The sequence below is a fragment of the Bidens hawaiensis genome, unplaced genomic scaffold (genome assembly GCF_021521415.1).
Source record: "Bidens hawaiensis isolate Kalapana, Puna unplaced genomic scaffold, B.hawaiensis_p1.1 tig00044600_1, whole genome shotgun sequence".
Taxonomy (NCBI): Eukaryota; Viridiplantae; Streptophyta; class Magnoliopsida; order Asterales; family Asteraceae; genus Bidens; species Bidens hawaiensis.
This window is the reverse complement of record NW_027497904.1, coordinates 43865-67878: the sequence shown is the minus strand read 5'-3', so window position 1 is coordinate 67878 and position 24014 is coordinate 43865. Positions and strand designations below refer to the sequence as shown.

Here is a 24014-nt window from a genome sequence, read left to right as displayed (position 1 = left end):
TAGGCGAAGTTACCAGTTAGGCGAACTTGGCCGTAGGCGAAGTTAAGCCTTGAAGGCGAAGTTAAGCTTTGAAGGCGAAGTTACCGTTTTGAAGGCGAAGTTGCCCAGTTCGCAGGCGAAGTTGCCCAGTTCGCTACGGGTTTGGTTTTTATCACGCATTTTGGCGATTTTAATACCCTTGTTATGGTTCGACATCACCCACTAACGTTCCCTAACCATTTCGTTCGTATATATATCCCGTATAAACTATAAAGCTTGGATCTTTAAGCTTAAGGACATTCAATAAAACATAAACTTTAAAGGTCAAGAACATACCTTTTGTGCTCGTTTGGATCTCGTTTAACTTGTTTAATCACAACTAATCGTTTACTCTCTCTCGGATCTTGCTCGTTTCTCTCCCTCGGCCGCCGGCCGTATATGGCGGTGTGTGGTGTATGTGTGTGTTTTGGAGTGTGTTAGAGAATAAGATGGAAATGAATGATGGTTTAGGGTTTAAGGTTGGTTTAGGGGATATTTATATCCCTTAAAGCCCATGGACCTAAGGCCCATTCTCATTTAACCCATCTCAATTAGTCTAAGTCCATGATCCGTTCTTTACTCGATGTTAATTAATTAATAACGCGAAATCACTAAACGTAACTTTCTTTATTCAACATTATAAATTTTAGGATGTTACATATGTGGAACTAGACGGGTGCGTGCGCGATGTAGCGTGTGTTTGAACCTGTTAATCACGTACAAATATAAGTGTTTATGGTTCGGTTAAAACCTTGAAATCGTTTAAATCGGTCATTGGTTTGACTTCTTTTACTTTTTCCTTTTTTCTTTCGGTTTGTTGGTCGGTTTCAAAATTTTCAAAACGTAGTGAACGGTCGGTTCGCGGTTTATAACGGCAACTGGCCATATGAAACCAAAAAATACTGTAAATTAACCTAATTGCAATATGTTCCTTTTGTAATCTTTGTTGTTATTATTTCACGTCCTAGATATTCCATTAATATTTATCATTTATATGGCTAAAATTAACATTTTTTATGTATGATCATTTTCAAATATCATATCATGTTGGTTTTTAGTTAAAATTTATGGTACATTTAAATTATTAATTATTTAAAAGTAAATTTATTATTAAAGTTTAAACTGTGAAACCAAACTGAAACAAGACCGTTAGTAACGATTCGGTTTCAACTTTCAATGGTTGAGTTTGGTTTTGGACGACAAAAAATCAGTATTAACGGTTGGACTCACAAGTTTAACTTAAAAACCATCAAAATCGACACTGAACACCCCTACGTAACATATTAATTTATTTAAAATGAAAAAAAAAAATTACAACAATATCATATCCAAATTAAAGAGAATAAAATGCTCGTTTTTATGGTGCAATTTGTTTATAAAAATATTAACGTATGAAAAGGCTATAGTCGTTTAAAAATCATGGGTGGGAAGTTAGTTTACTAAGTTAAATTAAAAACATAATATGGTTAAAAATGAGGGACCAAACTTGTAAGTTGAATGGATTGTGTTTAAAAGACATGTTTACCCTTAATAACACATGTAGCTCATGCTTTAGGTGTTGTAAATTACTTAAAATGAGTGTCTTAATTTGCCCTTATTTGATGTATTATATATAGTATATATGGTTGTTTTTTTTTGTATTACTAAACATACCCCTTTCATACTATTTTTACAATGTACACCCTCTAAACTTATTAAATCACTCACTATTAGCTCTTAACATTATTTAGATATGTATTAGTCTTTACAACATTCTTTTTTCACTTAATAGTCTTCACTCTCTACCATATATATCAAATTAAAATCTATTAATTCCATTATTTTGTTTATATTTAAACTTTCTGAGTAACATTTAGGTGTTTTATATATAATGACATAGCCACGTTTTATGTGGAATATGGTTGTTTTTTTTTGTATTACTAAACATACCCTTTTCATACTATTTTTACAATGTACACCCTCTAAACTTATTAAATCACTCACTGTTAGCTCTTAATATTATTTAGATATATATTAGTGTTTACAACATTCTTTTTTCATTTAATAGTCTTCACTCTCTACCATAAATATCAAATTAAAAACTATTAAGCCAGTATTATTCGTTTATTTTTTTAATATTAATAATGTAATATTTATAATATTTTTTCAATAGTATTATATATATATATATATAAAATATAATATATATATATATATATATTGTTTATAATAATGTTGATACCGATAATAATAAATGCTATTATTATTATTATTAATAAGGACAACAAACACAAAAAAACTGAGAAAAAAAGCTTTATTATTTTTAATTTAATATTTTAAAAGAAAACCTAAGATGCAAAAAGAAATATGTTAAAGAAGAGTAACATGTTAAACAAATTTTTTAGAAAAATGAAAGTTAAAGAGAAATAAATAATTTTCCGTCATTCATGATGGACTAATGGTTAATGTCTCTTAAGTGACTTTTTCTGTCACATCATATCACACTTTTTTAATTAAAAACACGTATAATAGATAATATCCATTCAATCATTACATTACAAGACACACGTGAGCTTTATTGTAAAAACACTCATGCCATAAGGCTGCCTATTGTGTGTTGTATGGAGGGGCGGTATGGCCATTTGTGGCAGGACATTACCGCCCCAAATACCACGCGAGACTGTATGAAGGGCGACATGGAGGCGGGCTGCAAAATTTTACCAGACGACAATCATGTGTGTGGTGGGCGTGGGCCTTGTTCATTGTTTTACTTGGCTTCATGGATGAGGGGCTTCAAAACTCCACTACCTATATGGTAATGATGTGACATGCTTAAAACTATTTATTTTTGCATCTTGGTTGGATATAAGACACATAACACTCAATCATCGGCCGATTAGCGCATACACCCTTGTTTTTCGGTTATCAACGCCATCGCATGATGCTTGATTAACATTCCATTATTTTTAACATTATTTTCACGAAATTAGTAATGTAATATCAAAATTAATACAATTTCATTATATACACTTATATAATACTTCTATAATACCCACCACACATGTCCTAATAGTCTCAAAAAGATAGTCGACCAACGACCATTGAATTTTAAAGACAAACGTCTTTAATTATCATCTATTAATTTGCAAACTGCTTTCTGTCAGCCAACACGACTAATGTATCTTTCAAATAATGAATGGAGTTTGATGATACGTGTCGTGATTGGTGGCCGACATATTATGGATTCTTAACAAACTATACCCTTCTTTTTGGTTTTGTCAATTTAATTGTCAACCAATCCCTTCATTTATTTATTCCTATTTGACTTACTTAATTCTTATAGCAACCACTACAACAAATTTTAGTGAGTTTCTCACGTACAAAATATCATGCATATATATTATGTGAAGCAGTGAAGCCACTTGAGTGTTAAAGAAGCCACTTGAGTGTTAAAGAAGAAAACCAACATATGAAACATATTAAAGATAAAAAAAAAGTTTATATCATTTATTACTGCAACAATATATGATTGATTTGAAATTATCTTACTATTTTTAGTAACGGCTTTACACAATTCTATCTTTACCCCTACTCTTAAACTACTCTAAGAGAAAATCTACTCCTATATCAGGTTTTTAACTTTGTTTTCACTTCCAAAGCTGAAATAGTCTTTAGTCTTTACCACCCAACCAACTAACCAAGGCTAAAATTAGTTAAAATCTTCTTATAAGTTCAAGTAAACTAGTAAAGTAGGATTGGGCCCTGAAATTATTGATCAGTAGTGTCCACCAATCACACGCGTCAGAGTTAAATTGATTAGCATCGGGCCTAATTTTGAGTTGAGGCCCACTTTGATAAAAATGATTTGGTAATTGAAAAAGAAAAAGACTCGATATTAAATAAATTCATAAAATGCGAAAAAAAATATTTGGTAATTCGCTGGATTTTCTTATCTATAGTGAGCATCTGTATTTGAGGTGGAATGAAAATGATTAGATGGGTTAGTGATCCGTCAATGATTCAAATGTTCGTTCGAAAAAAAAAAGTTAAGAATCATCCAAATTCATCAATCCATTCGAATAAATTAATTTCAAAATTTCATAATCCAGCGAATGATACACAACTTTCAACTGGTAATATGTAAATGCAAACCTAACCTTTATAAGCATTCCTAAAAATATGTTTTGTTAGGACCACACTATTGTTTTTCCAAATTCTGAATAATCATGTTTCTTTTTCATTTATTTCTTTCTTCAAGCCCAACTCATTTTCTTTCTCTATGCATAATTAATTTTGTCCTTCAAACTTCATGCAATAAACTCATTTACTTGAGTAAAAATAAATAAATATATTTTTCTATTGAACTCGATCAGTTAAACAAACAAGAAGCCAACAAAAGTGATCACATTTTTGACTCAGACTATTTGGTAAATTACTAAAATAGTGAAGTTTAACATATTTCACATTTTTCCACAGAGCTGTTAAACCGAACAACAAACAAGGTTTATTTTGTATTTATATTATTGCGCTAAAATTTAGGTTTTTGTTCCCAGTTTAGCTCAAACTGACCCAAACTGAAAAGTGCGCAACCCTATTAGTCTCAAATATGAATGCAAACGAGCCAAGCTTTTCGCAAGCCACTCGAGCTCAGGTGGATAAGAAACTCGTAATGAGTTGACATTTTTTGAGCTTGAGCGGAGCCCGATCCTAAAAAAAGCTCGTTTAGTTATTGAGCCCGAGCTCTAGCCTCGAATCCGAAGCTCATTTAGGTTCGTCGAGCCTTATGCATTTTTAAGTTTTACCTATTTTGACTTCTATTTATTAATTTAGCACTTCATAACGGAACTTGAGCTTAGCTTTGGCTCATTTAAGGCGCTTCTGAATATAATTGTAATAAATTAATTGTATATTCGTTTTAAATAATCTCAACTATTATCTTTTGGTCGTTACCCGTCCCATCTAACAAAATGGGTGGTGATAGTCCCACATTTTAACATGTTTGCTTCCAACGAACAACGGAAGCGTACCTTTGTTAGTCTTCGGTCGTTGGGAAAAGGTTTTCGGCTAATCAACTTCTTGTTATTCGTGGATCGCTGAAAGCAAAAATGTTATAAGGTGAGACATTCACCAACCATATTGTTAGTTGAAACCGACACCAACAAAAAAATAATAGTTGGAGTTATTTAAAACCAATATACCTAAATTAATTAATATCAATTTTAAACAAGCTAAGTTCGAGCCCGAGCCCGAGCCCGAGTCTTCATAGGACAAAAACAAGCCTAGCTCGAGCCTTGTCTACGCCCTCTATACTCCCAAAACATGATTATTGAAGGGGAGACTTGGGAGTGAGGAGGATAGACATACAGACAGACAGAACATGTATCTGAAGAAGGCGTTTTGGACGGAGAATAATAATAATAATAATAATAATAATAATAATAATAATAATAATAATAATAACGATAAAGATGGATCTTCGTCGTCGCCGGCGGTGAGTGAACTGGTGAAATCACTCGACGACCAAAGACTCTACCGAGAGGTAACACTCGCCCTCCGAACCGGACTCCGTGACGCCCGGTCCGATTTCTCATTCCTTCGTCTCCGCGGGCTTCGCAACATCCTCAAATTTCTTCGATCCGTCGCTAATTCTGATTCCACCATCACCCTCTTTGCTCATACCCAGTCCATTCCACCTCTTCAAGGTATATTATCATTATTATTACTAATAAATCAAGTTTGTAAATTTCATTTGATTTGATTTGATAAAAAGAGGGTTTTTTTTTTGTTAGTGGTACCGGTTCTGTTTCAACACTCGCTACAAGACTTTGAGGAGCAGATTGTCACCAATCTGGACCATATTTTCAGTGTTGAACCGTTAAAGATTAAGAGTCCTTCGACCGATGCCGAAGTGTCGCTCGCGTTAAGAGTTTTAGAAGGGTGTTGCTTGCTTCATAGGGAGAGCATGGTTTTGGCACATCAGTTCAAGGCGGTTCAGGTTAGGCATTTTATTATAAGCATCACGAAATGAGTGTTGACTGCTATTTGTTCTTTGTGATATCACGGAAATCGCTAGGATAAAACTGGATTAGGTAATGACGCATACTATTGAAATTTGAGTAATTGAAGTGGAAATTTTTTAATCTGCGTTATGTGTATACGGACACTCTCATGTAATACGTTTAATATGTAAGCGCGGATTCATTAGTGATCCGCTTTGTAAGATAAATATGCACTAATGTTGGATATCAAGAACACAATCACAAGATCATGTTGCAAGGTTAGTTAAAGAAGAAACGAATGGTATTGAATCAAATAGAGATACAACCAAAAAAGGGAGTACGTATGTTTACATATATGGGTATGCATAACTTTAATTTTAAACGTCGTATCCCTTGGTAAGGTTGAGAAGGCCGAAGGTTATTCTAGTTAATCTTAAGTTCCTAGTCTAATACAATTATACGATAAATATAATAAGAATAATAACAGTGGTCTAGGTTACATTCTAATAACTAAAACCCAAATCTTGTGATAGCTGTTTATTCTGGTCCAAAGCACAAAAGTTTTACTTCTTGTGCAGTTTTTTTTTTCTCTCTTCACGTGGCCATCATATCGTTTAATATAATGACAAATGAATTTGCGTCTTTGATGCGGATTTCTTTTCGTAAGTAGACAATACTATTTCTGTAGTAACATTACTGTGCTGGCCATTTCCCCTATTTCTGTTCTTAAATAAATGTCTCAGAGGCAGCCGAGTTCTGATCGAAGGGACTTATGTTAAATGTATATGGAGTATGTGCAGCCTTTTAAGTTACCTTGCGTTTTGAAAGATAGTATATTAATAGGTTATATTTTGAGGTTATTTTAGCCGCTTATATGTGGCAATGATTTGTTGAAATGATTACGGATTTCCATTGTTGTGACATATTTAGTGTCGAGGTGGATCTGGCAAATAGTTCTTTTCAATAGCCTAAGGGAGTAGTCAGTCATATTTTAAAATTTTCATTCGAGTTCAATAACGTCTAGCTTCGCTGTTTTTTTTTTGTGTGTAGTCAATTACTTCAAGTTAAAGGCTTAGTTTTTTCACTTGCGTGTATTAATTTCTGAACTTCAAAGGGAAGATTAGTTATCCGATTTGTCTTTTGCTGTTAATGCCATCATTTTTTTATATTAACTCAAACTGAAAGAAGCGTTCTCATTAGCATCTTTTGTAACCTGTCTCATAGTTTCCAGTTAAGGAAGGAGTGTGACATCAGCATTGCTAACTTCAAAATAGGATCTTCTTCTGCTACAAATTTAGAATACAAACGTTATCATTAAGGTTTTGGAAGGAGTAATGAGTAGATATTTGCAAATTTGAAAATCACATCTTTCACGAATTTCATAGAGTTTTTCATAGAAATGATTATATACTTAATACTCCATTCATCATGGATTGTGAAGGTTTCACATACGGCCATGCTGAATTAAGAGTTGTTCTGGAAGAAGCCATTATTGTATAATAGGGTCAACCCGTTCTGAGTCTGTTTTCTATATTTAAATCTAATCAGCACAGTTAGTCAGCTATTAAAAGTGTAACAGTTGATAATGTTGATATAGATACTCTTTATGATCAAAGAAGTACATTTTTAAAAGCTCCTTTCTAGATAATTAGCGAAGATCAAGTTTAACAAGATTCAATCCCTGCAGGTTTTGATGAACATATTAGCAACACGAGGGGTACTTGAGCAAGGGGCATGCTTGGATGCTCTTATCTCAATAATGTTGGACTCATCCATCAATCAAACAGTATGTTTTTTATTATATGGCAATCAAACTGATAATAATACACTTAAAGGGGTTTCAAAACAGTTATACTGATGTAATAAAGATAGTCCCTTGATCTCTCATTCGCATGTTTTATCATCTCAAAAACTGATTCAGCTCTTAACTGCTCTTTGTGGTTTGCCAGGCTTTTGAGGAATGTAATGGCATTGAAGAAGTTGCATTGCTTATAAGAGACAAACAAGTAGACGAAAATTTGAGGTATACTTGTCTTTACCATAAACATCTTATACATCCTTAACTAATTGCGCATCATCAACATGAAAGTAAGTAGTACTACTAAGTAGTGGAAATGATACAGATTATGGTATTGGCATTAAGCCTGTTAAATACTGATAGGAAACATTATCTTTATGTTTCTAGGACTAGAACATTTATGTTTATTATTAATCACACACAGCTACTTTATTATAATTAACTATTATAATTAACTAAATAAAACTGGTTTCAGGATGAAATGTGGAGAGTTCCTGTTACTATTAATTGGGCATGTAAAAGGTCGAGAAGGAGCACCAATGGCAGGCATACATGATGATCACTTAAGGCGTCTCCTGGGTGAGAAATCTGCGTCGTTGATATGGGCTGCAAGTCAGTTTGGTTCCACTCTTGATCCTGAACAACGGCTCATGGCTCTTCACATCCAAGCTCGTAGGGTGCTCGAGTCCCTAGATCTTTATTGATCCATCTACATTATTTTTTCTTTATTTATTTAACGTCTCTTGTATATCAAGTAGACCATCTCCAACTCGTCGCCCATGAATAGAGGATCCGTGGAGTGGGCAAAGGGCTAGAGGAGGCCGCCTTATGCGTCTTGGATGGGTCCGGGTTGTTTTTTATCGTTATTGTTTAAATTTTACGTGAAGTGGCTTTTTATGATTCATGAGTTGTAATATGTATTTTAATGACTTGTACACCATATTTATTTCTGTTTAAATTTTATGTGAAGTGGATGAAGTCATACTTTAGTTTATACTAGTTGCGTGCCCGCGCGATGCGGCGGAGTTGCACGCAAACATGGCATCGGATGCGTAACCAGTGTTACTGTTTCTGTATGTGCGTGACTTAACAATAGTAAGCGCGTAACCCGGCGATAGTATGCTCGTATTGCGGCATTGGAATCTTAACCGGTGTTAGTAAGCACGCCACACAACGACGGTGCACGCTCAGTCAGGTGTTGGTGCGCACGTAACACTGCATTGAACTCGTCTTGACCCGCAACCCGTTCAGCTTGACAATGTTCTAACCAGAATTCGTTATGACTTAATCCCTTTCAACCCAAACCAAATTAACCTTTTTGTATCGACTCATTCCAACCTTAACCTTTTAGACCCATGACCCGAACGGCCGAAACCGCCCGATTCATTTGTCGGTCTTTAATGGTAATCTGGTAACACGCTAAGTTTTTAAAATGAAAAAAGTATAGCAATACCATACTCAAATTAAAGAGAATAAAATACTCGTTTTTATGGTATAATGTTTTAAAAAAAATATTAGCGTGTGAAAAAGTTATAAACGTTTAAACATCGTCGGGGTGGTTGGTTTATAATAAGGGGTATACATGTAACTATTATATAAATTAACAAAATGCGATTAATGTAAAAGGACCAAACTTGTAATTACTTTTTAATAAATTAAAAATAAACCGTAACATTATGCTAAAAGACAAAATTGTCAAAATACAAAATTGCCCTTAAAATGTCTTAATCTTATGCATTATAGGTTGTACTAAAAATAACAAGTTTGGTAAAATTAAGAGGTCCTTCACTCATGTTTTATATATAATATCCGCTTTATATATAGTATAGATAGATATAGATAGTTAGTTCACCAACAAATCTTTTGTTTAGTTTTTTATAGACAAATATTATTAAAAAAACCCCACTGCGATTAAATTTCTTCCTTTCTATTAACCACATTAAAATCCATGTTAAATAACCATATTACTCTTGCTAATAAAATATATAAAATAAAAAAAAGAGTTAAAAAGACATTAAAACTGCGAACCGTAGCACATGTGATGGAACTACTCAGGAGTGGTCGTAACTGACTAGTTAGAATGTGCAGTGGCAACCGAGAGTTTTGGCAATTGCTACCCCGACAGTGGAACTGTAGGCGGTCGATACTGCCACGACGTAGGCAGTAGCGACGCGCACCCTTAATAAGAAGTTTGTGTTGACTGTCACCAAGTTGAGCCGAAACCACAAGAGTGGCAAACGAGTTGACCAGCTTAGTAGCAATTGAGCAAGCTAATCTAAACGTGCCCTTCAAAAATGTAAAGGCGTCTCTTAAACAAGTTGCTGTTACACGAGTGTGCTAAGTGTCATTAAAACATCACATTACGCCCACCGCCACGTCACACACGCGCGTCAGGGCTCTCTTTCGGGCCTCCGCTTGTTACTTTGTCTAAGAAAACAACTTAGAAAAGACTTTTACATATAAGGAAATCTCTGTATGGTGTGTTGGAAATGTGCCACCTCCCCTCGACCTTAGATGCGGAGGGGTTCATGTTGGAATTATGGACCGGTTCGGGTAAGTCAACGTGGCCGACTAAGTCGTGACCCGCGAGAGTTACACCTTGGTCAACGAACCAAAATCCGCTTAAACTGTTTGACCGGTAAATGGCGAAGATAAATATTTATTATTTATATGAGATATAAATAATAAACAATTTCTAATGTTTACTTATATTAAACGAGCTGGGCTTTAAACAAGTGGTTAACGAAGTTTGACTTGAGGGTTATTATAAGGTATATTATATATATATAATATATATTATGATAACCTAATGATTGGGACATCAGCCTCATGCACAAATTGATTTTCGTTCACGTATATATTGGCCGTATATAATATTGCCGCCATATATAACTAGCGACTCGTCGGAAACCGCCACAATCTGTCGTGCCGCTTGTTCCGCCCATCAGGTCCGTCACTACCATCGCACCTGTTCGCTGCCGCCACACCTGTTCGCTGCCGCCACACCTGTTACAGTTCGGTGCCACCGCAAAGCCGCCATTCGTTTCAGTTCGTCAACTAGCAACCACAGGTCGTGCCGCCACCATCTGTCGTGCCGCTTGTTCCGCCCATCAGGTCCGTCACTACCATCGCACCTGTTCGCTGCCGCCGCTGCTGTTACAGTTCGGTGCCACCGCAAAGCCGCCATTCGTTTCAGTTCGTCAACTAGCAACGTTCGTTGAACCTCGGTGTCTCAACCGGTTAATCATTAACCGAGGTAAACTTAAATATCGTTATTGTTGATTTATATTTAACTTGGTTGTTTTGACTCGTACTCGTATCGTATGTAACCGGATCCTGTATGGTTCCATTTTTGGTGATTACTCGATTTAATATTCCGCTGCGTATTCTTATATTAATGTGATTAAATAATTATGAAACCTATTTAAGTAAAACCAGGTTTAATTGTTAAACCGTTGACTGATCACCGCTGGAACCCAACAGTGGTATTAGAGCCTTGGTTACAACATACGAGTCGAATCCGGTCTTTTCACCGGATCTACATCATAAACTTCAAACTAGTTGAAGTTTTTGATCTAGACAAGTTTTTGAACAATCTTGGTTTGGTCAATTTTTTTTTATTTTATTTGACCAAAATATTGCTCAATTTTATTTTTATTAAATATGTAAATCTGGCCCGACCTTGTTTGTTTGGTTGAATGGTTTTTGGTTTTTGGCCATATGGATGGTTCAAAAGTTGTATTTATTTTTCGGTTTTATTTTATGGTTTTTGGCCACTTTTGATGGTTCAAAATTGTAATAGTTAGGGTTTGGTTTTTCATTATATGTATTTTTAATATTGTAATGAAGAAGACCCGAAGGAAAACCGAGGACGAGCTCGTGGAGTTCTTGAAGTCAGTGGGAGTTAGCAAAGATGACCGGATGCACCAGGAGTCCATCCTTGTGGTTGTTTGTGTTGTGACCCCTTGACCCGATTGGTCTTGCTAATAGGCTCTAGCAAGACCAATCACTTTTTGGCCATTTAAGATTTACATATTCTTGTTTGCTATTGTGGTTGCTTGCTTGATTATAATAGGTTATAATACCACCGACCTAATATCAAATATATTAAAATAAATTTTAATTAACCAATAAAGTTTTTGCAAAATTAAACTAAATTTGATTTTCCAAAACCTTATAACTTAATAGTTTTCTATTAACTTAAAATTGGTTAGACGTATCGCGACAAACTTAGTTTTTAATAGGTTATTTAAAACTAAGCGTCCTAAGAGATGAAAGGGTTCATCATTATTGTCCCGATAATAAATATAGTAAAATTTGACTTTTGGTAATTCTAAAATTAATCCCAATATAAAACCAATAGTTTGTGCCAATCCTACTACAAGTCACACTTGAGGCATACTGCAAAATTTTGAGTGTTTGTAGCTAAAGCACCGCACTTGTTTTCTAGCCTATCCCATCAAGGTGAAAGCACTTCGTTGACAAATCCGGCCATTTCACACGTCACTGTACTAGGACAACTATTACTTTACTCTCCTGTTACGTGCTAAAGTTGTCTGGAGACTCAAAGTGGGCTAAGATGAGGCTAAACGTTTCTATACAGACAATCGTTGTCTCTATAGGTCTCATAACCAAGAGTTGTGCTCTATTCACAACTGACAATCGTTTTCAGTCTGCCTAACCACTTATTATTGTTGTATGCTACAGCTGCCTTTAATAACTGGAAGCCAGATTCTCAAGCTTCTATTTCATTAATGTATTTTGGTCATTAATAATAGGACTACAACGTCGAAAATATTAATTAAATTTACTTTTGCTTATTTAATCAGATATCATCAAACGATAACACACCCTACGCACTTAAGACTATCCTTGAGAAGGATAAGCTAAACGGTACCAACTTCATCGAATGGCACCGCAACTTAAGACTAGTTCATACAATGGCAAAGCGTCTGTACGTTCTCGATGGACCTGTTCCAAACGAGCCTGAAAACAACACAGCCGCTGCTCGAAAAGCTCTTGACAAGCATAGGGATGACTCGGCTGAGGTCTCCTGTATTATGCTAGCCACCATGACTTCTGAGCTTGCTAAAGGCTTAGAAGACTTTGGCGCCTATGAGATGCTGGAACAACTCAAGGGCATGTTCCAGAAACAAGCCCGTCAGGAACGGTTCAATACCATGAAACAACTCATAAGTTGCAAGATGGCAGAAGGGTCTCCCGTCAGTGCGCATGTTCTTAAGATGAAGGGGCACATCGATCAGCTTAAGAAACTTGATTATCCCATGCTTGATGAGATGGCATCGGATTTCATCCTCAACTCTCTCCCCAGCTCTTACGACCAGTTCGTAATAAATTTCAACATGAATGGCTGGGTAAAGACAGTGCCAGAGCTGCACAACATGCTCAAAACGGCTGAGATGAACATTCCTTCTAGGACCAATCAAGTTCTAATGATCCGATCTGCTGGTGTACAGAAACTTAAACCCAAGAATCAGGGTTATAAGGGAAAAGACAAGAAGAAGGTTACTGTTGCTGCCAAATCTGCCACCAACGCTAACAAAAAAGTTGCAAAGGCACCACCGCCGCCTTCTGAGGAGCGCCAGTGCTACAAGTGCAATAAGATGGGGCACTGGATGCGTAACTGCCCCGAGCATCTAGCTGAGCTAGCAAAGAGGAAGGCCAATGGTGAAGGCTCTTCTCGAGGTATTTCCATATACGTTATTGAACTTTTCACTGTCTCTAGCAACATATGGGTATTTGATACCGGATGTGGTTTCCACATTGATAATGTCTTGCAGGAGCCTGAGAAGTGGAAGAAACTAAATAAAGGCAGCATGGAACTCATCGTTGGAGATGGGAAGAGAGTACCAGTTCTGGCAACAGAAGTTTTTCATTTTACTTATCCATCTGGCCTAGTTTTTCCTTTGAACAATTGTTTGTATGCTCCTGGTTTGACCAGAAACATCATTTCATTTTCATTGTTGCTTGAACAAGGTTTTAAGTACGTTTTTAATGGCATGGCTATTTCTGCTTACTTAAATGATATCTTTTATTTTGAGACTAAACCTCGAAATGGTATTTATGAGATTGATATTCAACCTGATAATAACGTATATCATCTTTTAAAACGTATCAAGACTAGCATCAATGATACTTTTCTATGGCATTGCCGACTTAGCCACATAAGCAAGGCAAGAGTTAAAAGACTCCAATCCGAAGGGATTATTGAATCCACAGGACCGGACTCGTTTGATGATTGCAAATCTTGCTTAGCTGGCAAACTCGCCAAAGACTCCTTCACTCATAAAAGTGAACGAGCAAGTGATCTGTTAGGACTCATACATTCTGATGTATGTGGACCTTTCAGAACCATGACTAGAAACCATGAAAGATACTTCGTTTCTTTTATCGACGATTATAGTCGATACGCTTATGTGTATCTTATGAAACACAAGCACGAAACTTTTGAAAGGTTCAAAGAGTTTCAAAACGAAGTGGAAAAACAACTTGGAAAAACCATTAAAATGCTTCGATCAGATCGAGGTGGAGAGTATCTCAGTTCAGAATTTATCACTCATCTAAAAGAGCATGGAATTGTTTCACAGCTCACTCCACATGGCACACCCCAACATAATGGCGTGAGCGAGATGAGAAATCGAACTTTGCTAAACATGGTTCGATCGATGATGTGTAGAACTAACTTGCCTCACTCCTTTTGGGGTCACGACCTTATGACCGCCGCCCGCATTATCAATGTAGCTCCAACCAAGAAGATAGACAAAACCCCATATGAGATATGGCATAAGGGAAAGAAGCCAAAATTATCTTACCTTAGAGTATGGGGATGTGATGCTTATATCTCAAGTGAGTCTGATGACAAACTTGATCCCCGCGGCGTAAAAGTTGTTTTCGTCGGATACTATAATCAAAGCGGTTATTACTTCTTTCATCCTGATACAAATACGATTTCTATCAAGAGGAAAGGCCACTTCCTTGAGAAGAAATTTCTCAATCTAGGAACTGGAGATAATATTGTCGATCTTGAAATAATTCAAGAACCACAAACAACCGCTGAGGAAGTTGGAGCGTCTGATCAACAAGTTATTGTTGCTGATACCTCAGACGTGAACACGAGCGTTCTCAGAAGTAGCAGGACTCCCGTACCAAATTCTAGATACCTATGGCATTTAGATGGTCCCGAAGTCTTATTAGTAGCCGAGTCCGGCGACGAGCCTACTAACTACAAATATGCTATCTTGGATCCGGAATCCGAGAAATGGCAAGATGCCATGAACGCCGAGATGCAACCCATGCATGATAACCAAGTTTGGAACTTGGTTAAGCTACCCCCCGATAGTCGGGCAGTAGGGAGCAAATGGATTTTCAAGAGAAAAACCGACATGCATGGAAATGTGCAAACCTATAAAGCACGGCTAGTCGCGAAAGGTTTTACTCAAAATCAAGGTGTTGACTATGATGAAACCTTCTCGCCCGTTGCTATGACAAAGTCAATAAGGATATTGCTTGCCATAGCTGCATACTATGACTACGAGATATGGCAAATGGATGTCAAAACCGCTTTTCTTAACGGGCATCTTTCTGAAGATGTTTATATGGTTCAGCCTGAAGGTTTTGTCGATCATAAATATCCTAATAGGGTTTGCAAATTGAACAGGTCCAATTATGGACTTAAGCAAGCATCTCGAAGCTGGAATCTTCACTTTGATGAGAAAATCAAAGAGTTTGGTTTTATCAAAAAATGAAGATGAGCCTTGTGTTTACAGAAAGGCTAGTGGGAGCACTATATCATTCCTCATCTTGTATGTGGATGATATACTGATAATTGGAAACAACATTCCTATTCTTAAGGAAGTTAAGTAATGGTTGGAATCTTGTTTTGCAATGAAATATCTTGGAGAAGCCGCATATATTCTGGGAATAAAGATCTATAGAGATAGATCTAAGAGAATTTTAGGGCTAAGTCAAAATACAAACATAGACAAGGGCATGGCACGCTTCTCAATGGTTAACTCCAAGAAAGGAGCTTTTCTCATTGCTAAAAGAACCGTGTTGAGGAAATTGCAATCTCCAGCAACGGACATTGAGACAATACACATGCAAGCAATTCCATATGCTTCAGCAATTGGCTCTATCATGTACGTTATGTTATGCGCTAGAAAATGACCAAAGATATGTTCTTAGTGTTTGGAGGAGTGGAAGATGAGCTCACTGTAAGGTGTTACACTGATGCTAACTTCCAGAGTGACCAAGATGTTTCTCGCTCATAATCTGCTTGGATGAAGAAATTCATAGCCAACCTCGATCTGGTTCCAAGTTTAGGAAAACGATCGACGTAATATGTGATAACACAAGTGCTATTGCTCAAGCCAAATAGCCCAATTTTCATCACACGGCCAAGCACATTTTTAGTTCCACTATGTACGAGAATTACTGGAACATAAAGACATCATGATAAGCAAAGTAGACACAGATCAAAACTTAGCAGACCCGTTCACTAAGCCGATGACTCAGGACAAGCATGACCATCACAGGGATGCTATCGGTCTTAGATTAGCTAGTAATTTGTTTTGATTTAGTACTTGGATGTATGAACATTTAAACAGTTATACTTTTGAGTTCTCTTTTGATTTAATGGTTAAATGCAAACGTTGAATATTATAACTGTGTTCATTTTAATACGTTTAATCCATGAATATTGTATTCTAAATTATCCGTAGTCGGTCAGACTCGTGGGAGCGATTCTGAATTAAGACTATTCGACTTTGGACTCAAGGAGTTGACTTCCAAACTCACAGACCTCATTATGAATGACGTTGGATGTAACTCGCATCAAATCATCTTCATGGATCTTAGTCATAAGATGCATTTGATATTGGTATGCTCATTTAGTATCCTTAGACCTGAGATACATATTAGAACTTTCGTTTACTAAAGGTATTCTTTGATCAGTGTCAACCGCTGTCGCGTAACTGCCAGTCATAAAGGCATTGGTTGGGAGTATTCTGAAGTTCAGTTGGAGTTGTATGTAATCAAGATAGGATTCTGTACTCTTACATGATATGTAACAGTTAGACATCTTGGCGCCTTCGTTGATTCAAACTGGTAAAGTGTGAGGCCTCAACCAAACTTACTGTGTGTTTGATTGGACCACTTTGACTCGAGAACGAAAACGATAATGGTTGAACGCCATATGAGATTGATCTGATCCATGTCTCATTGTTCAATTGGTGTCTTATACGGAAAGGATAGATGACAACGATTACTATATTTTCATTATCTTGCAATAGTGTATTCCAAAATCTTTTGGTTAGTGAATTTAAAATGTCATAACCTGTTAGGGGCAGCTATGTGTAGCTAGAGCACCGCTAGCTGTCAGCGTTGAGCAACTTAACCGAAAACCGTCCAAGTGGGAGATTGTTGGAACTATGGACCGGTTCGGGTAAGTCAACGTGGCCGACTAGGTCGTGACCCGCGAGAGTTACACCTTGGGCAACGAACCAAAATCCGCTTAAACTGTTTAACCGGTAAATGGCGAAGATAAATATTTATTATTTATATGAGATATAAATAATAAACAATTTCTAATGTTTACTTATATTAAACGAGTTGGGCTTTAAACAAGTGGTTAACGAAGTTGGGCTTGAGGGTTATTATAAGGTATATTATATATATATATATATATATATATATATAAAATATATAATATATATTATAATAACCTAATGATTGGGACATCAGCCTCATGCACAAATTGATTTTCGTTCACGTAAATATTAGCCGTATATAATATTGCCGCCTTATACAACTAGCGACTCGTCGGAAACCGCCACCATCTGTCGTGCCGCTTGTTCCGCCCATCAGGTCCGTCACTACCATCGCACCTGTTCGCTGCCGCCGCACCTGTTCGCTTCCGCCGCTGCTGTTACAGTTCGGTGCCACCACAAAGCCGCCATTCGTTCCAGTTCGTCAACTAGCAACGTTCGTTGAACCTCGGTGTCTCAACCGGTTAATCATTAACCGAGTTAAACTTAAATATCGTCATTGTTGATTTATATTTAACTTGGTTGTTTTGACTCGTACTCGTATCGTATGTAACCGGATCCTGTATGGTTCCGTTTTTGGTGATTACTCGATTTAATATTCCGCTGCGTATTCTTATATTAATGTGATTAAATAATTATGAAACCTATTTAAGTAAAACCGGGTTTAATTGTTAAACCGTTGACTGATCACTACTGGAACCCAACAGTTCAAATCCTACATATTACAATTATAGCTAGTTTATAGGAGTATACAAGAGTATGATAGTTTGCCATTAAAAAATTGTATATTTTCATCAAAGTGCTTTTAGACTAACCGTATTAACGTATTAAGCAGTGTAGTAAAATTGTTCCGCTAGATTGTTAACGGTTGTATTTCTGTGATGAATATTTATATATATATATATATACAATTTTGGGAGAGTTGTGTATAATAGTGTTGTAACATTTGCTTCATCTTTTACACATCATTATCTCCACTAACTTTAATTATTATTGTTTTATCAGCACAAGTGATTTGAATATATATAGAAACACAAATCAGTTTTTAACAAAGAATTCAATTGGTGTGATGGTAAGTTTAGTTGGGTGCGAAGTTGTAGGTCTAAGGTATGACCCTTTGATGGATTGAATTTTGTGTGGTTTTTTTAATACAAATGTTCAAATAATCTCTATAAGTTTTTATCGAATTCATGTTGTTGTCTTTAAACTTTATAAAAGTTACTAGAGTCTATGAACTATAATAAATTTAGTTTTTTTTATATTCTTTCATATTGTTTTTTATTTTGTTTTGTTGTCTATGAAGAATGTCATGTTGCACTTTTTTTATGTTATTGGTTAATATGACACATCATGCACGGTACAACATTTTATGTCTACTTTTCATTCGGTTTTTTTAATGGTGAATGAAAATTACTTGTCGCGTGAGAGGGAGTGGTGACCGAGGACGATGGTGGTGGTGAAACCTTCATGTTTTCGAGTAAAATGGATGTGTGAATAAACAATTTTACACGCCCCGTGATGCGGGGATCAAATACTAGTTGGTGTATATTTAAGAGCATGTCTAGAGATTGTGTGAGTTACTTAATATATGAAAATGTAAAAACAAAAATTGTATTTAATTTTATTTTGGCCATAACAGTTGTGTATGTTGGTTGAGGTCAAACAAATCACATTCCGCCTCTTTAATCATCCAATTATATTGTCCCTACTTCTTTATTTACAAAGCTCAACAGACCTTCTTCCATTCGTCTTCGTTACTTCCTAAGCTCTATTTCTATTTCAGTTTCACTTTTATATAAATTGTGTTTCCCATTATTCAATGCTTACTCAACTTTGGCTTACCAAAATACCCCTATGGACCTTGTAATTTTAAACACATGTATCCACCATTTTCTTTTATAAATACCAAAGCTAAGCTCCATCTACATCATTTCATTCATAATTACTACATATTACATAGGTAATGTTAATAATATGTAACGGTATCCTCTATTTCATATTTTGTTATTATTATTATTTTTTTTATACATTAGTAATGTGCGTGTGGCTGGAACATGCAGGCATGATGAAAACATTTAACTTTGATCAAGTTTTGAAGCACGACAAAACCGAAGAGTGCTGTCTCATCATCCAGGGAAAGGTTTACGATGTAACACCCTTTATGGAGGACCATCCTGGAGGTTCTGAAGTCCTGTTAGCCGCAACGGGTATGCAATGTTATTGACTTATAGCAATTGCATACATTGTTTTGTTTCTTTCGTCGTATGATAAATAAATATCGACTGCAGGCAAAGATGCAACGGCTGATTTTGAGGACATTGGGCATAGTCATGAAGCTATAGGGATGATGGACAAATACTGCATTGGTAAGCCACTAGAGCATGCAACTGCGGTTCCACTTAAATGCAATTACGCAGGTGCCAAGTCTACTGATAATAAGCCGTACAAGACTTCACAACTTGCTGTTAAGATTCTACAGTTCCTCGTGCCGCTCTTCGTCTTCATTTTGGCTTTTGCAGTCAGATCATATGCCAAGCATTAATTAATCTTTATTTTCATTTGTGATGTCGAATCGTCAATAATTATGTATTTCTTAATTCTGATAAAAGGAATGAAATGCTTTTAATTTCTTGACTATTTTCTTGCAACACCAACTTGAAGGACCCAAATGACTAATACGAAAAGTGTAAGGGTGGTACGAAAGATCTCAAGGGATGGTTTGGTGGAGATCCAAAGTTCAGAGACCAAGTTGAATAATTTGGTGTCATAGTTATCTTTTATTTATTATTAAATAAATTAGAAGTCTAGTATGATTATGTTTTTTAGTTTGAGTATGATTAGAATTGTGGGTGTTATATAAACTCATCAAAGGTTTTATTTTTAGAGAGTAGAAAGTATGTTGTCCTTGTTTCTAATTAATGAAAAGAGTCGCTCGCGTAAACATTTTATGCAACATCATGTTTGGTGTTCTTGATTCACTTGTCTAACGTTTAACATTACAAACACCGGACAAGTACAAGTGAGATTGCATACCAAACTGTAAGAATGAAATTCAAGACCACAAGCAAAACACTTGCATGTCTTTGGCTACATGAAACTAAACTAGCGACGTCGACATAAAGACGAAACTAGCCAATTTGGCCTCCATGAGTGGACTTGAACCGACAGATAGACAGACAAACATTCGCAATTTCTCATCAAGTCAAGCCGTTGTAGGATGTTTCTTTCGTTTATTTCATTTCACTGGATACAACAAACAAGAGTCAGATTCCATTGTCCGATACGTTATACCAAAACAGACAAATTTGATATTTGATTATAAGTTTGTTGATTGATTGATTCTCAATTTTGTTATGTGTTTGAAAGAAACTACAACAATTGTCCTCCCTCCCACAGAAAATAAAAAAAACAAAGTAAATAAAACTTGCTTGCAGGCTGCTATAAAGTTCTGATGAGGGGAGGGGGGCAGTTATAATAAAATAGTGAGTGGAATACTTGCAGCAGCAGCAGTTTATGATGCGGTCTCGATCTTGTCATGAACGGAAACCACCAAGTCATGGGCGTCGTCTAAGAGCTTCCACACATCCAGTTGTCCTGCCATGTTATTGCATTCCCGTATTATCTCATCCATGCTGCTGTACTTCTCTATTATCTGCTTCCTCCTCTGCAGCACCGACGCTGCTATCGCGTACAGCAACAGATCCTCTGTTGGCGGGGCCCTCTGCCTTATCCTGTTCCACCCCGACTTCCCCACCCCCGCTCTGATTGCCGCCTGATCCGCCCACATCACCTCCCACAGGCATATCGTCTGCTCGAAACTCAACTCTCTCCGAAACAGCACCACCACCATCCTGTACACGAAGAAGCAGTCCTCCGCCTGCAGCTTCTCCAAGTGCTTGTACAGGTGGGAGTCTTTGGATTTTATGATCTTCGACACTCTACTAAGCTGTCTTCGGATCCCGGTCTCGTCAAGCCTGAAGTTGTGTCGTGCCTTTCTCATGAACCCCACGAAACACCAAAACGCTTCATGGTCCTCTGTCATCACCGCGATTATCGGAGACAGCAAATCACTCATCCCTTGGCAGTAGCCAATTTCAGGGTCGTGGAGTGCGTACGCTTCGAGAATGGCAACCAGCCGTGAAGCATGGAAGATCCGGCACGGCTCAAGATGCTCGTAGTCTTTTAACCCGACGACCTCAGCTGAACGCACGGCGCGTTCCTCAGAGACCTCCGCCTGAGTTTTGGAATACGGGATCCAATCGCCATTGGCACGAATCGCATCAAGGCGGATGATGCGCTGCCAGGTCGAAAAATCCTCGGTTAATGTAAGCTTTGATTGGACTTCAGTTGACTCGTCGTTTTCCTCCTTGGTATCTGAGGAGGGGAAGGTCTGACTGACTTCAGCATCCTGAGAAGAGTCTGAGGCGGTTGATTCGGAGTCGGAGATGTTTGGATCTATATATCTCCTTGAACCACCAACCATGGGATCTTCCAATACTATGGGAGTATTATCTGAACACACGGGAGATGAAGTTATTTCTTCACTAGAAAGGGACTCCCTAGCACTCACAACATCCTCTGATTCCGCAGAGTCCATGAACGAATCACTCTCCCCTGTGTTGCATCTCAGAAGCTTCCTGCATTGCCTCCGCAACTTTTCGTAATTCTTTCTGTAACACATATATATAAAAAATAAATAACATGGAGTGCAAATGACGGTAGACATATACAAAACAGGCAGGCATATACCTTCCATGGGTTCTTAATTTATCTCTTTCTTCTTTGCAACTATTCAATTCATAACTGTAAAAGAGAGAAAACACTAGGTCATTTTTGTGTAATTTAAAAGATACATTAATACTTAAAAATCAAAATTACTTACACTCCAAGTAAGAAAGGCCAAACCTCTGACCTGATACTTGCATCAACTCCCTGCAAATAAATAAATAAATAAATACATTACTTGGAGAAAGGATAAGTTCAAATTCTAAACTATTAGATGAAAGTGGAAGACGCACCCCACTGCGGACTTTTTTAAGGAATTTAACACCATCTCGAAGCTTTCCGTCTGGTGTAAAGAAACTTTTCCACTGCTGAGGTGTGAGTGAGTGTTTTCTTTTCCTACGTGACCATGGTGATTTTAGACGTCCCCTTCAATCAATAATACCCAATGTTAGCTCAATATAATAATTAAAATGCCACATACAATCAAAGCTTACATAAATGAATGGTTTCGTCTTTCAAAAATATAATATCAAGCAAAATATAATATGGGCTTCTGGGTGCATTACATAAATGAGCTAGCTTGATTACATGGTTATTGATAGTAGCATAATTTCCATATCACGTTTGCTTTCTATTCGATTTTTATGAAAGAAAATAAGACATATGTTTCCTGTAGCCTTTTGTTGTCTACTACATATAGAATACAAGTTCATGAAATATTGATGTTCTGGAACATCACAAACATAAACCAAGCAAAAACTATTGACATAATCAAACGCCTCCACTTCACTCATGATGTCACACATTGACAACAAAAAATATACTTCTCTAGTCAGGACTCAGTTCTACTAACTAGTGCACGAGCAGAACACAACCGAAATACTTGAGCCTAGTAATAAAGTTTCAGTCCGCACGTTTATTCTAAAAAAGGTAAATCCTGGATAGGTACAAACAAGAATGACATCAAGCTTCAAGTATAGATGTTCATTAATACCCAATCCACTCAACAACTAATCGTTAAGTCTTCCATTCTACTATCACGTGCTACCGGTAACTTAAAACACAACAGGAAAGTTTGAAAAGATAAAACACTGGAAACACTGAAGTCTGAAACTTAACTGCCACTAGCAAACTCAACAACTGTATTAAGTATTAACAACATTATGATTTCGGGCTCTAAACTTTACTTCTTTCGGCCTCGCTATCGGTTACAGTTTTCCTGCTTATTTGAATCCTAATTACTTAAAAATATTCATCCAAGTGAAAATTTAGCGAAAAAAACATATCTTTTATCTTCCTTATGCATCAATTAGTTTCGGGCCATGGATCGGACACAGCCAATTAAGCATCCAACGATGTTTGAAACCCAATTGGAAGTAAACAAATAAATAAATAAAAACCACCGGATTTAAGGGACAAAAGACCCAAGATAATAGGGGTAGAATAGAATATTCGAGATCAACTGATTCGAATTACTCACTCACCGATCGGATGAATAATAAGAAGAAGAAGAAGAAGATGCAAGTAGTAGGAATAAGATGGATCTCAAAGAGTTTGACTGTGTCTAAGGGCTTTCATAAATCAATTCCACTAATTACGGAACAATACTATGTTTTGAATTTGAGTTGAGTGAAGTGGGTAGCAGTAGTTATTAGTATTTATTAATAATATTATTACCTAGAGGTGGAGTACATGATGATAGCAGCAGCGACAACAAGGCCGATGAAGACGGTGGTGATGGTGAGATTTACTCCGGCATTGGAAGCTCCGGCGCCACCGCTGCCTAGCTGAGTGACGATGGCGGCATTAGCGGCGGAGGAGGATGAATGGATTAAGGGCATTGAGAGCCACCATCAAATGAAATGAAATCAAGAAAATTATTAATTAAAATAAAAAAGAAAACACTTTTACTTTGTGGGAGTCTGTCTC

At 36.7% G+C, this 24014-nt stretch overlaps 3 protein-coding genes across 3 annotated transcripts; 2 read left to right on the top strand and 1 right to left on the bottom strand.

The window, feature by feature from the left end:
- The first annotated feature begins 5374 nt into the window (after positions 1–5374).
- Positions 5375–9720, top strand: LOC143595035 (uncharacterized). Its single transcript, XM_077074181.1, has 7 exons — positions 5375–5413; positions 5459–5699; positions 5787–5992; positions 7684–7782; positions 7946–8019; positions 8270–8783; positions 9628–9720. The coding sequence occupies exons 1-6, from the start codon at positions 5375–5377 to the stop codon at positions 8496–8498; spliced, it is 888 nt and encodes a 295-aa protein (XP_076930296.1). The 3' UTR covers positions 8499–8783; positions 9628–9720.
- A 9302-nt stretch (positions 9721–19022) lies between these two features.
- LOC143595034 (cytochrome b5-like) lies at positions 19023–19983 on the top strand. Its single transcript, XM_077074180.1, has 2 exons — positions 19023–19567; positions 19649–19983. Exons 1-2 carry the CDS (start codon positions 19324–19326, stop codon positions 19900–19902), a joined length of 498 nt encoding a protein of 165 aa, XP_076930295.1. The 5' UTR covers positions 19023–19323; the 3' UTR covers positions 19903–19983.
- A 662-nt stretch (positions 19984–20645) lies between these two features.
- LOC143595038 (rab GTPase-activating protein 22-like) lies at positions 20646–24008 on the bottom strand. Its single transcript, XM_077074184.1, has 5 exons — positions 23763–24008; positions 22379–22511; positions 22243–22292; positions 22110–22163; positions 20646–22030 (listed from the first exon to the last, which is right to left on the bottom strand). The coding sequence occupies exons 1-5, from the start codon at positions 23924–23926 to the stop codon at positions 20872–20874; spliced, it is 1560 nt and encodes a 519-aa protein (XP_076930299.1). The 5' UTR covers positions 23927–24008; the 3' UTR covers positions 20646–20871.
- Positions 24009–24014: the final 6 nt, after the last annotated feature.

What these genes read in the sequence shown, in the direction of transcription:
- LOC143595034 (XM_077074180.1), top strand. Translation starts at nt 19,324, where the DNA reads ATGTTAATAATATGTAACGGTATCCTCTATTTCATATTTTGTTATTAT. An exon ending in AGTCCTGTTAGCCGCAACGG is followed by an intron (nt 19,568 to 19,648) that starts GTATGCAATGTT and finishes TATCGACTGCAG; the next exon opens with GCAAAGATGCAACGGCTGAT.
- LOC143595038 (XM_077074184.1), bottom strand. Translation starts at nt 23,926, where the DNA reads ATGCCCTTAATCCATTCATCCTCCTCCGCCGCTAATGCCGCCATCGTC. An exon ending in TTAAAAAAGTCCGCAGTGGG is followed by an intron (nt 22,293 to 22,378) that starts GTGCGTCTTCCA and finishes ATTTATTTGCAG; the next exon opens with GGAGTTGATGCAAGTATCAG. An exon ending in AAATTAAGAACCCATGGAAG is followed by an intron (nt 22,031 to 22,109) that starts GTATATGCCTGC and finishes TATGTGTTACAG; the next exon opens with AAAGAATTACGAAAAGTTGC.
- LOC143595035 (XM_077074181.1), top strand. Translation starts at nt 5,375, where the DNA reads ATGTATCTGAAGAAGGCGTTTTGGACGGAGAATAATAAT. An exon ending in TTTGGACGGAGAATAATAAT is followed by an intron (nt 5,414 to 5,458) that starts AATAATAATAAT and finishes AATAATAATAAC; the next exon opens with GATAAAGATGGATCTTCGTC. An exon ending in ACTCATCCATCAATCAAACA is followed by an intron (nt 7,783 to 7,945) that starts GTATGTTTTTTA and finishes GTGGTTTGCCAG; the next exon opens with GCTTTTGAGGAATGTAATGG.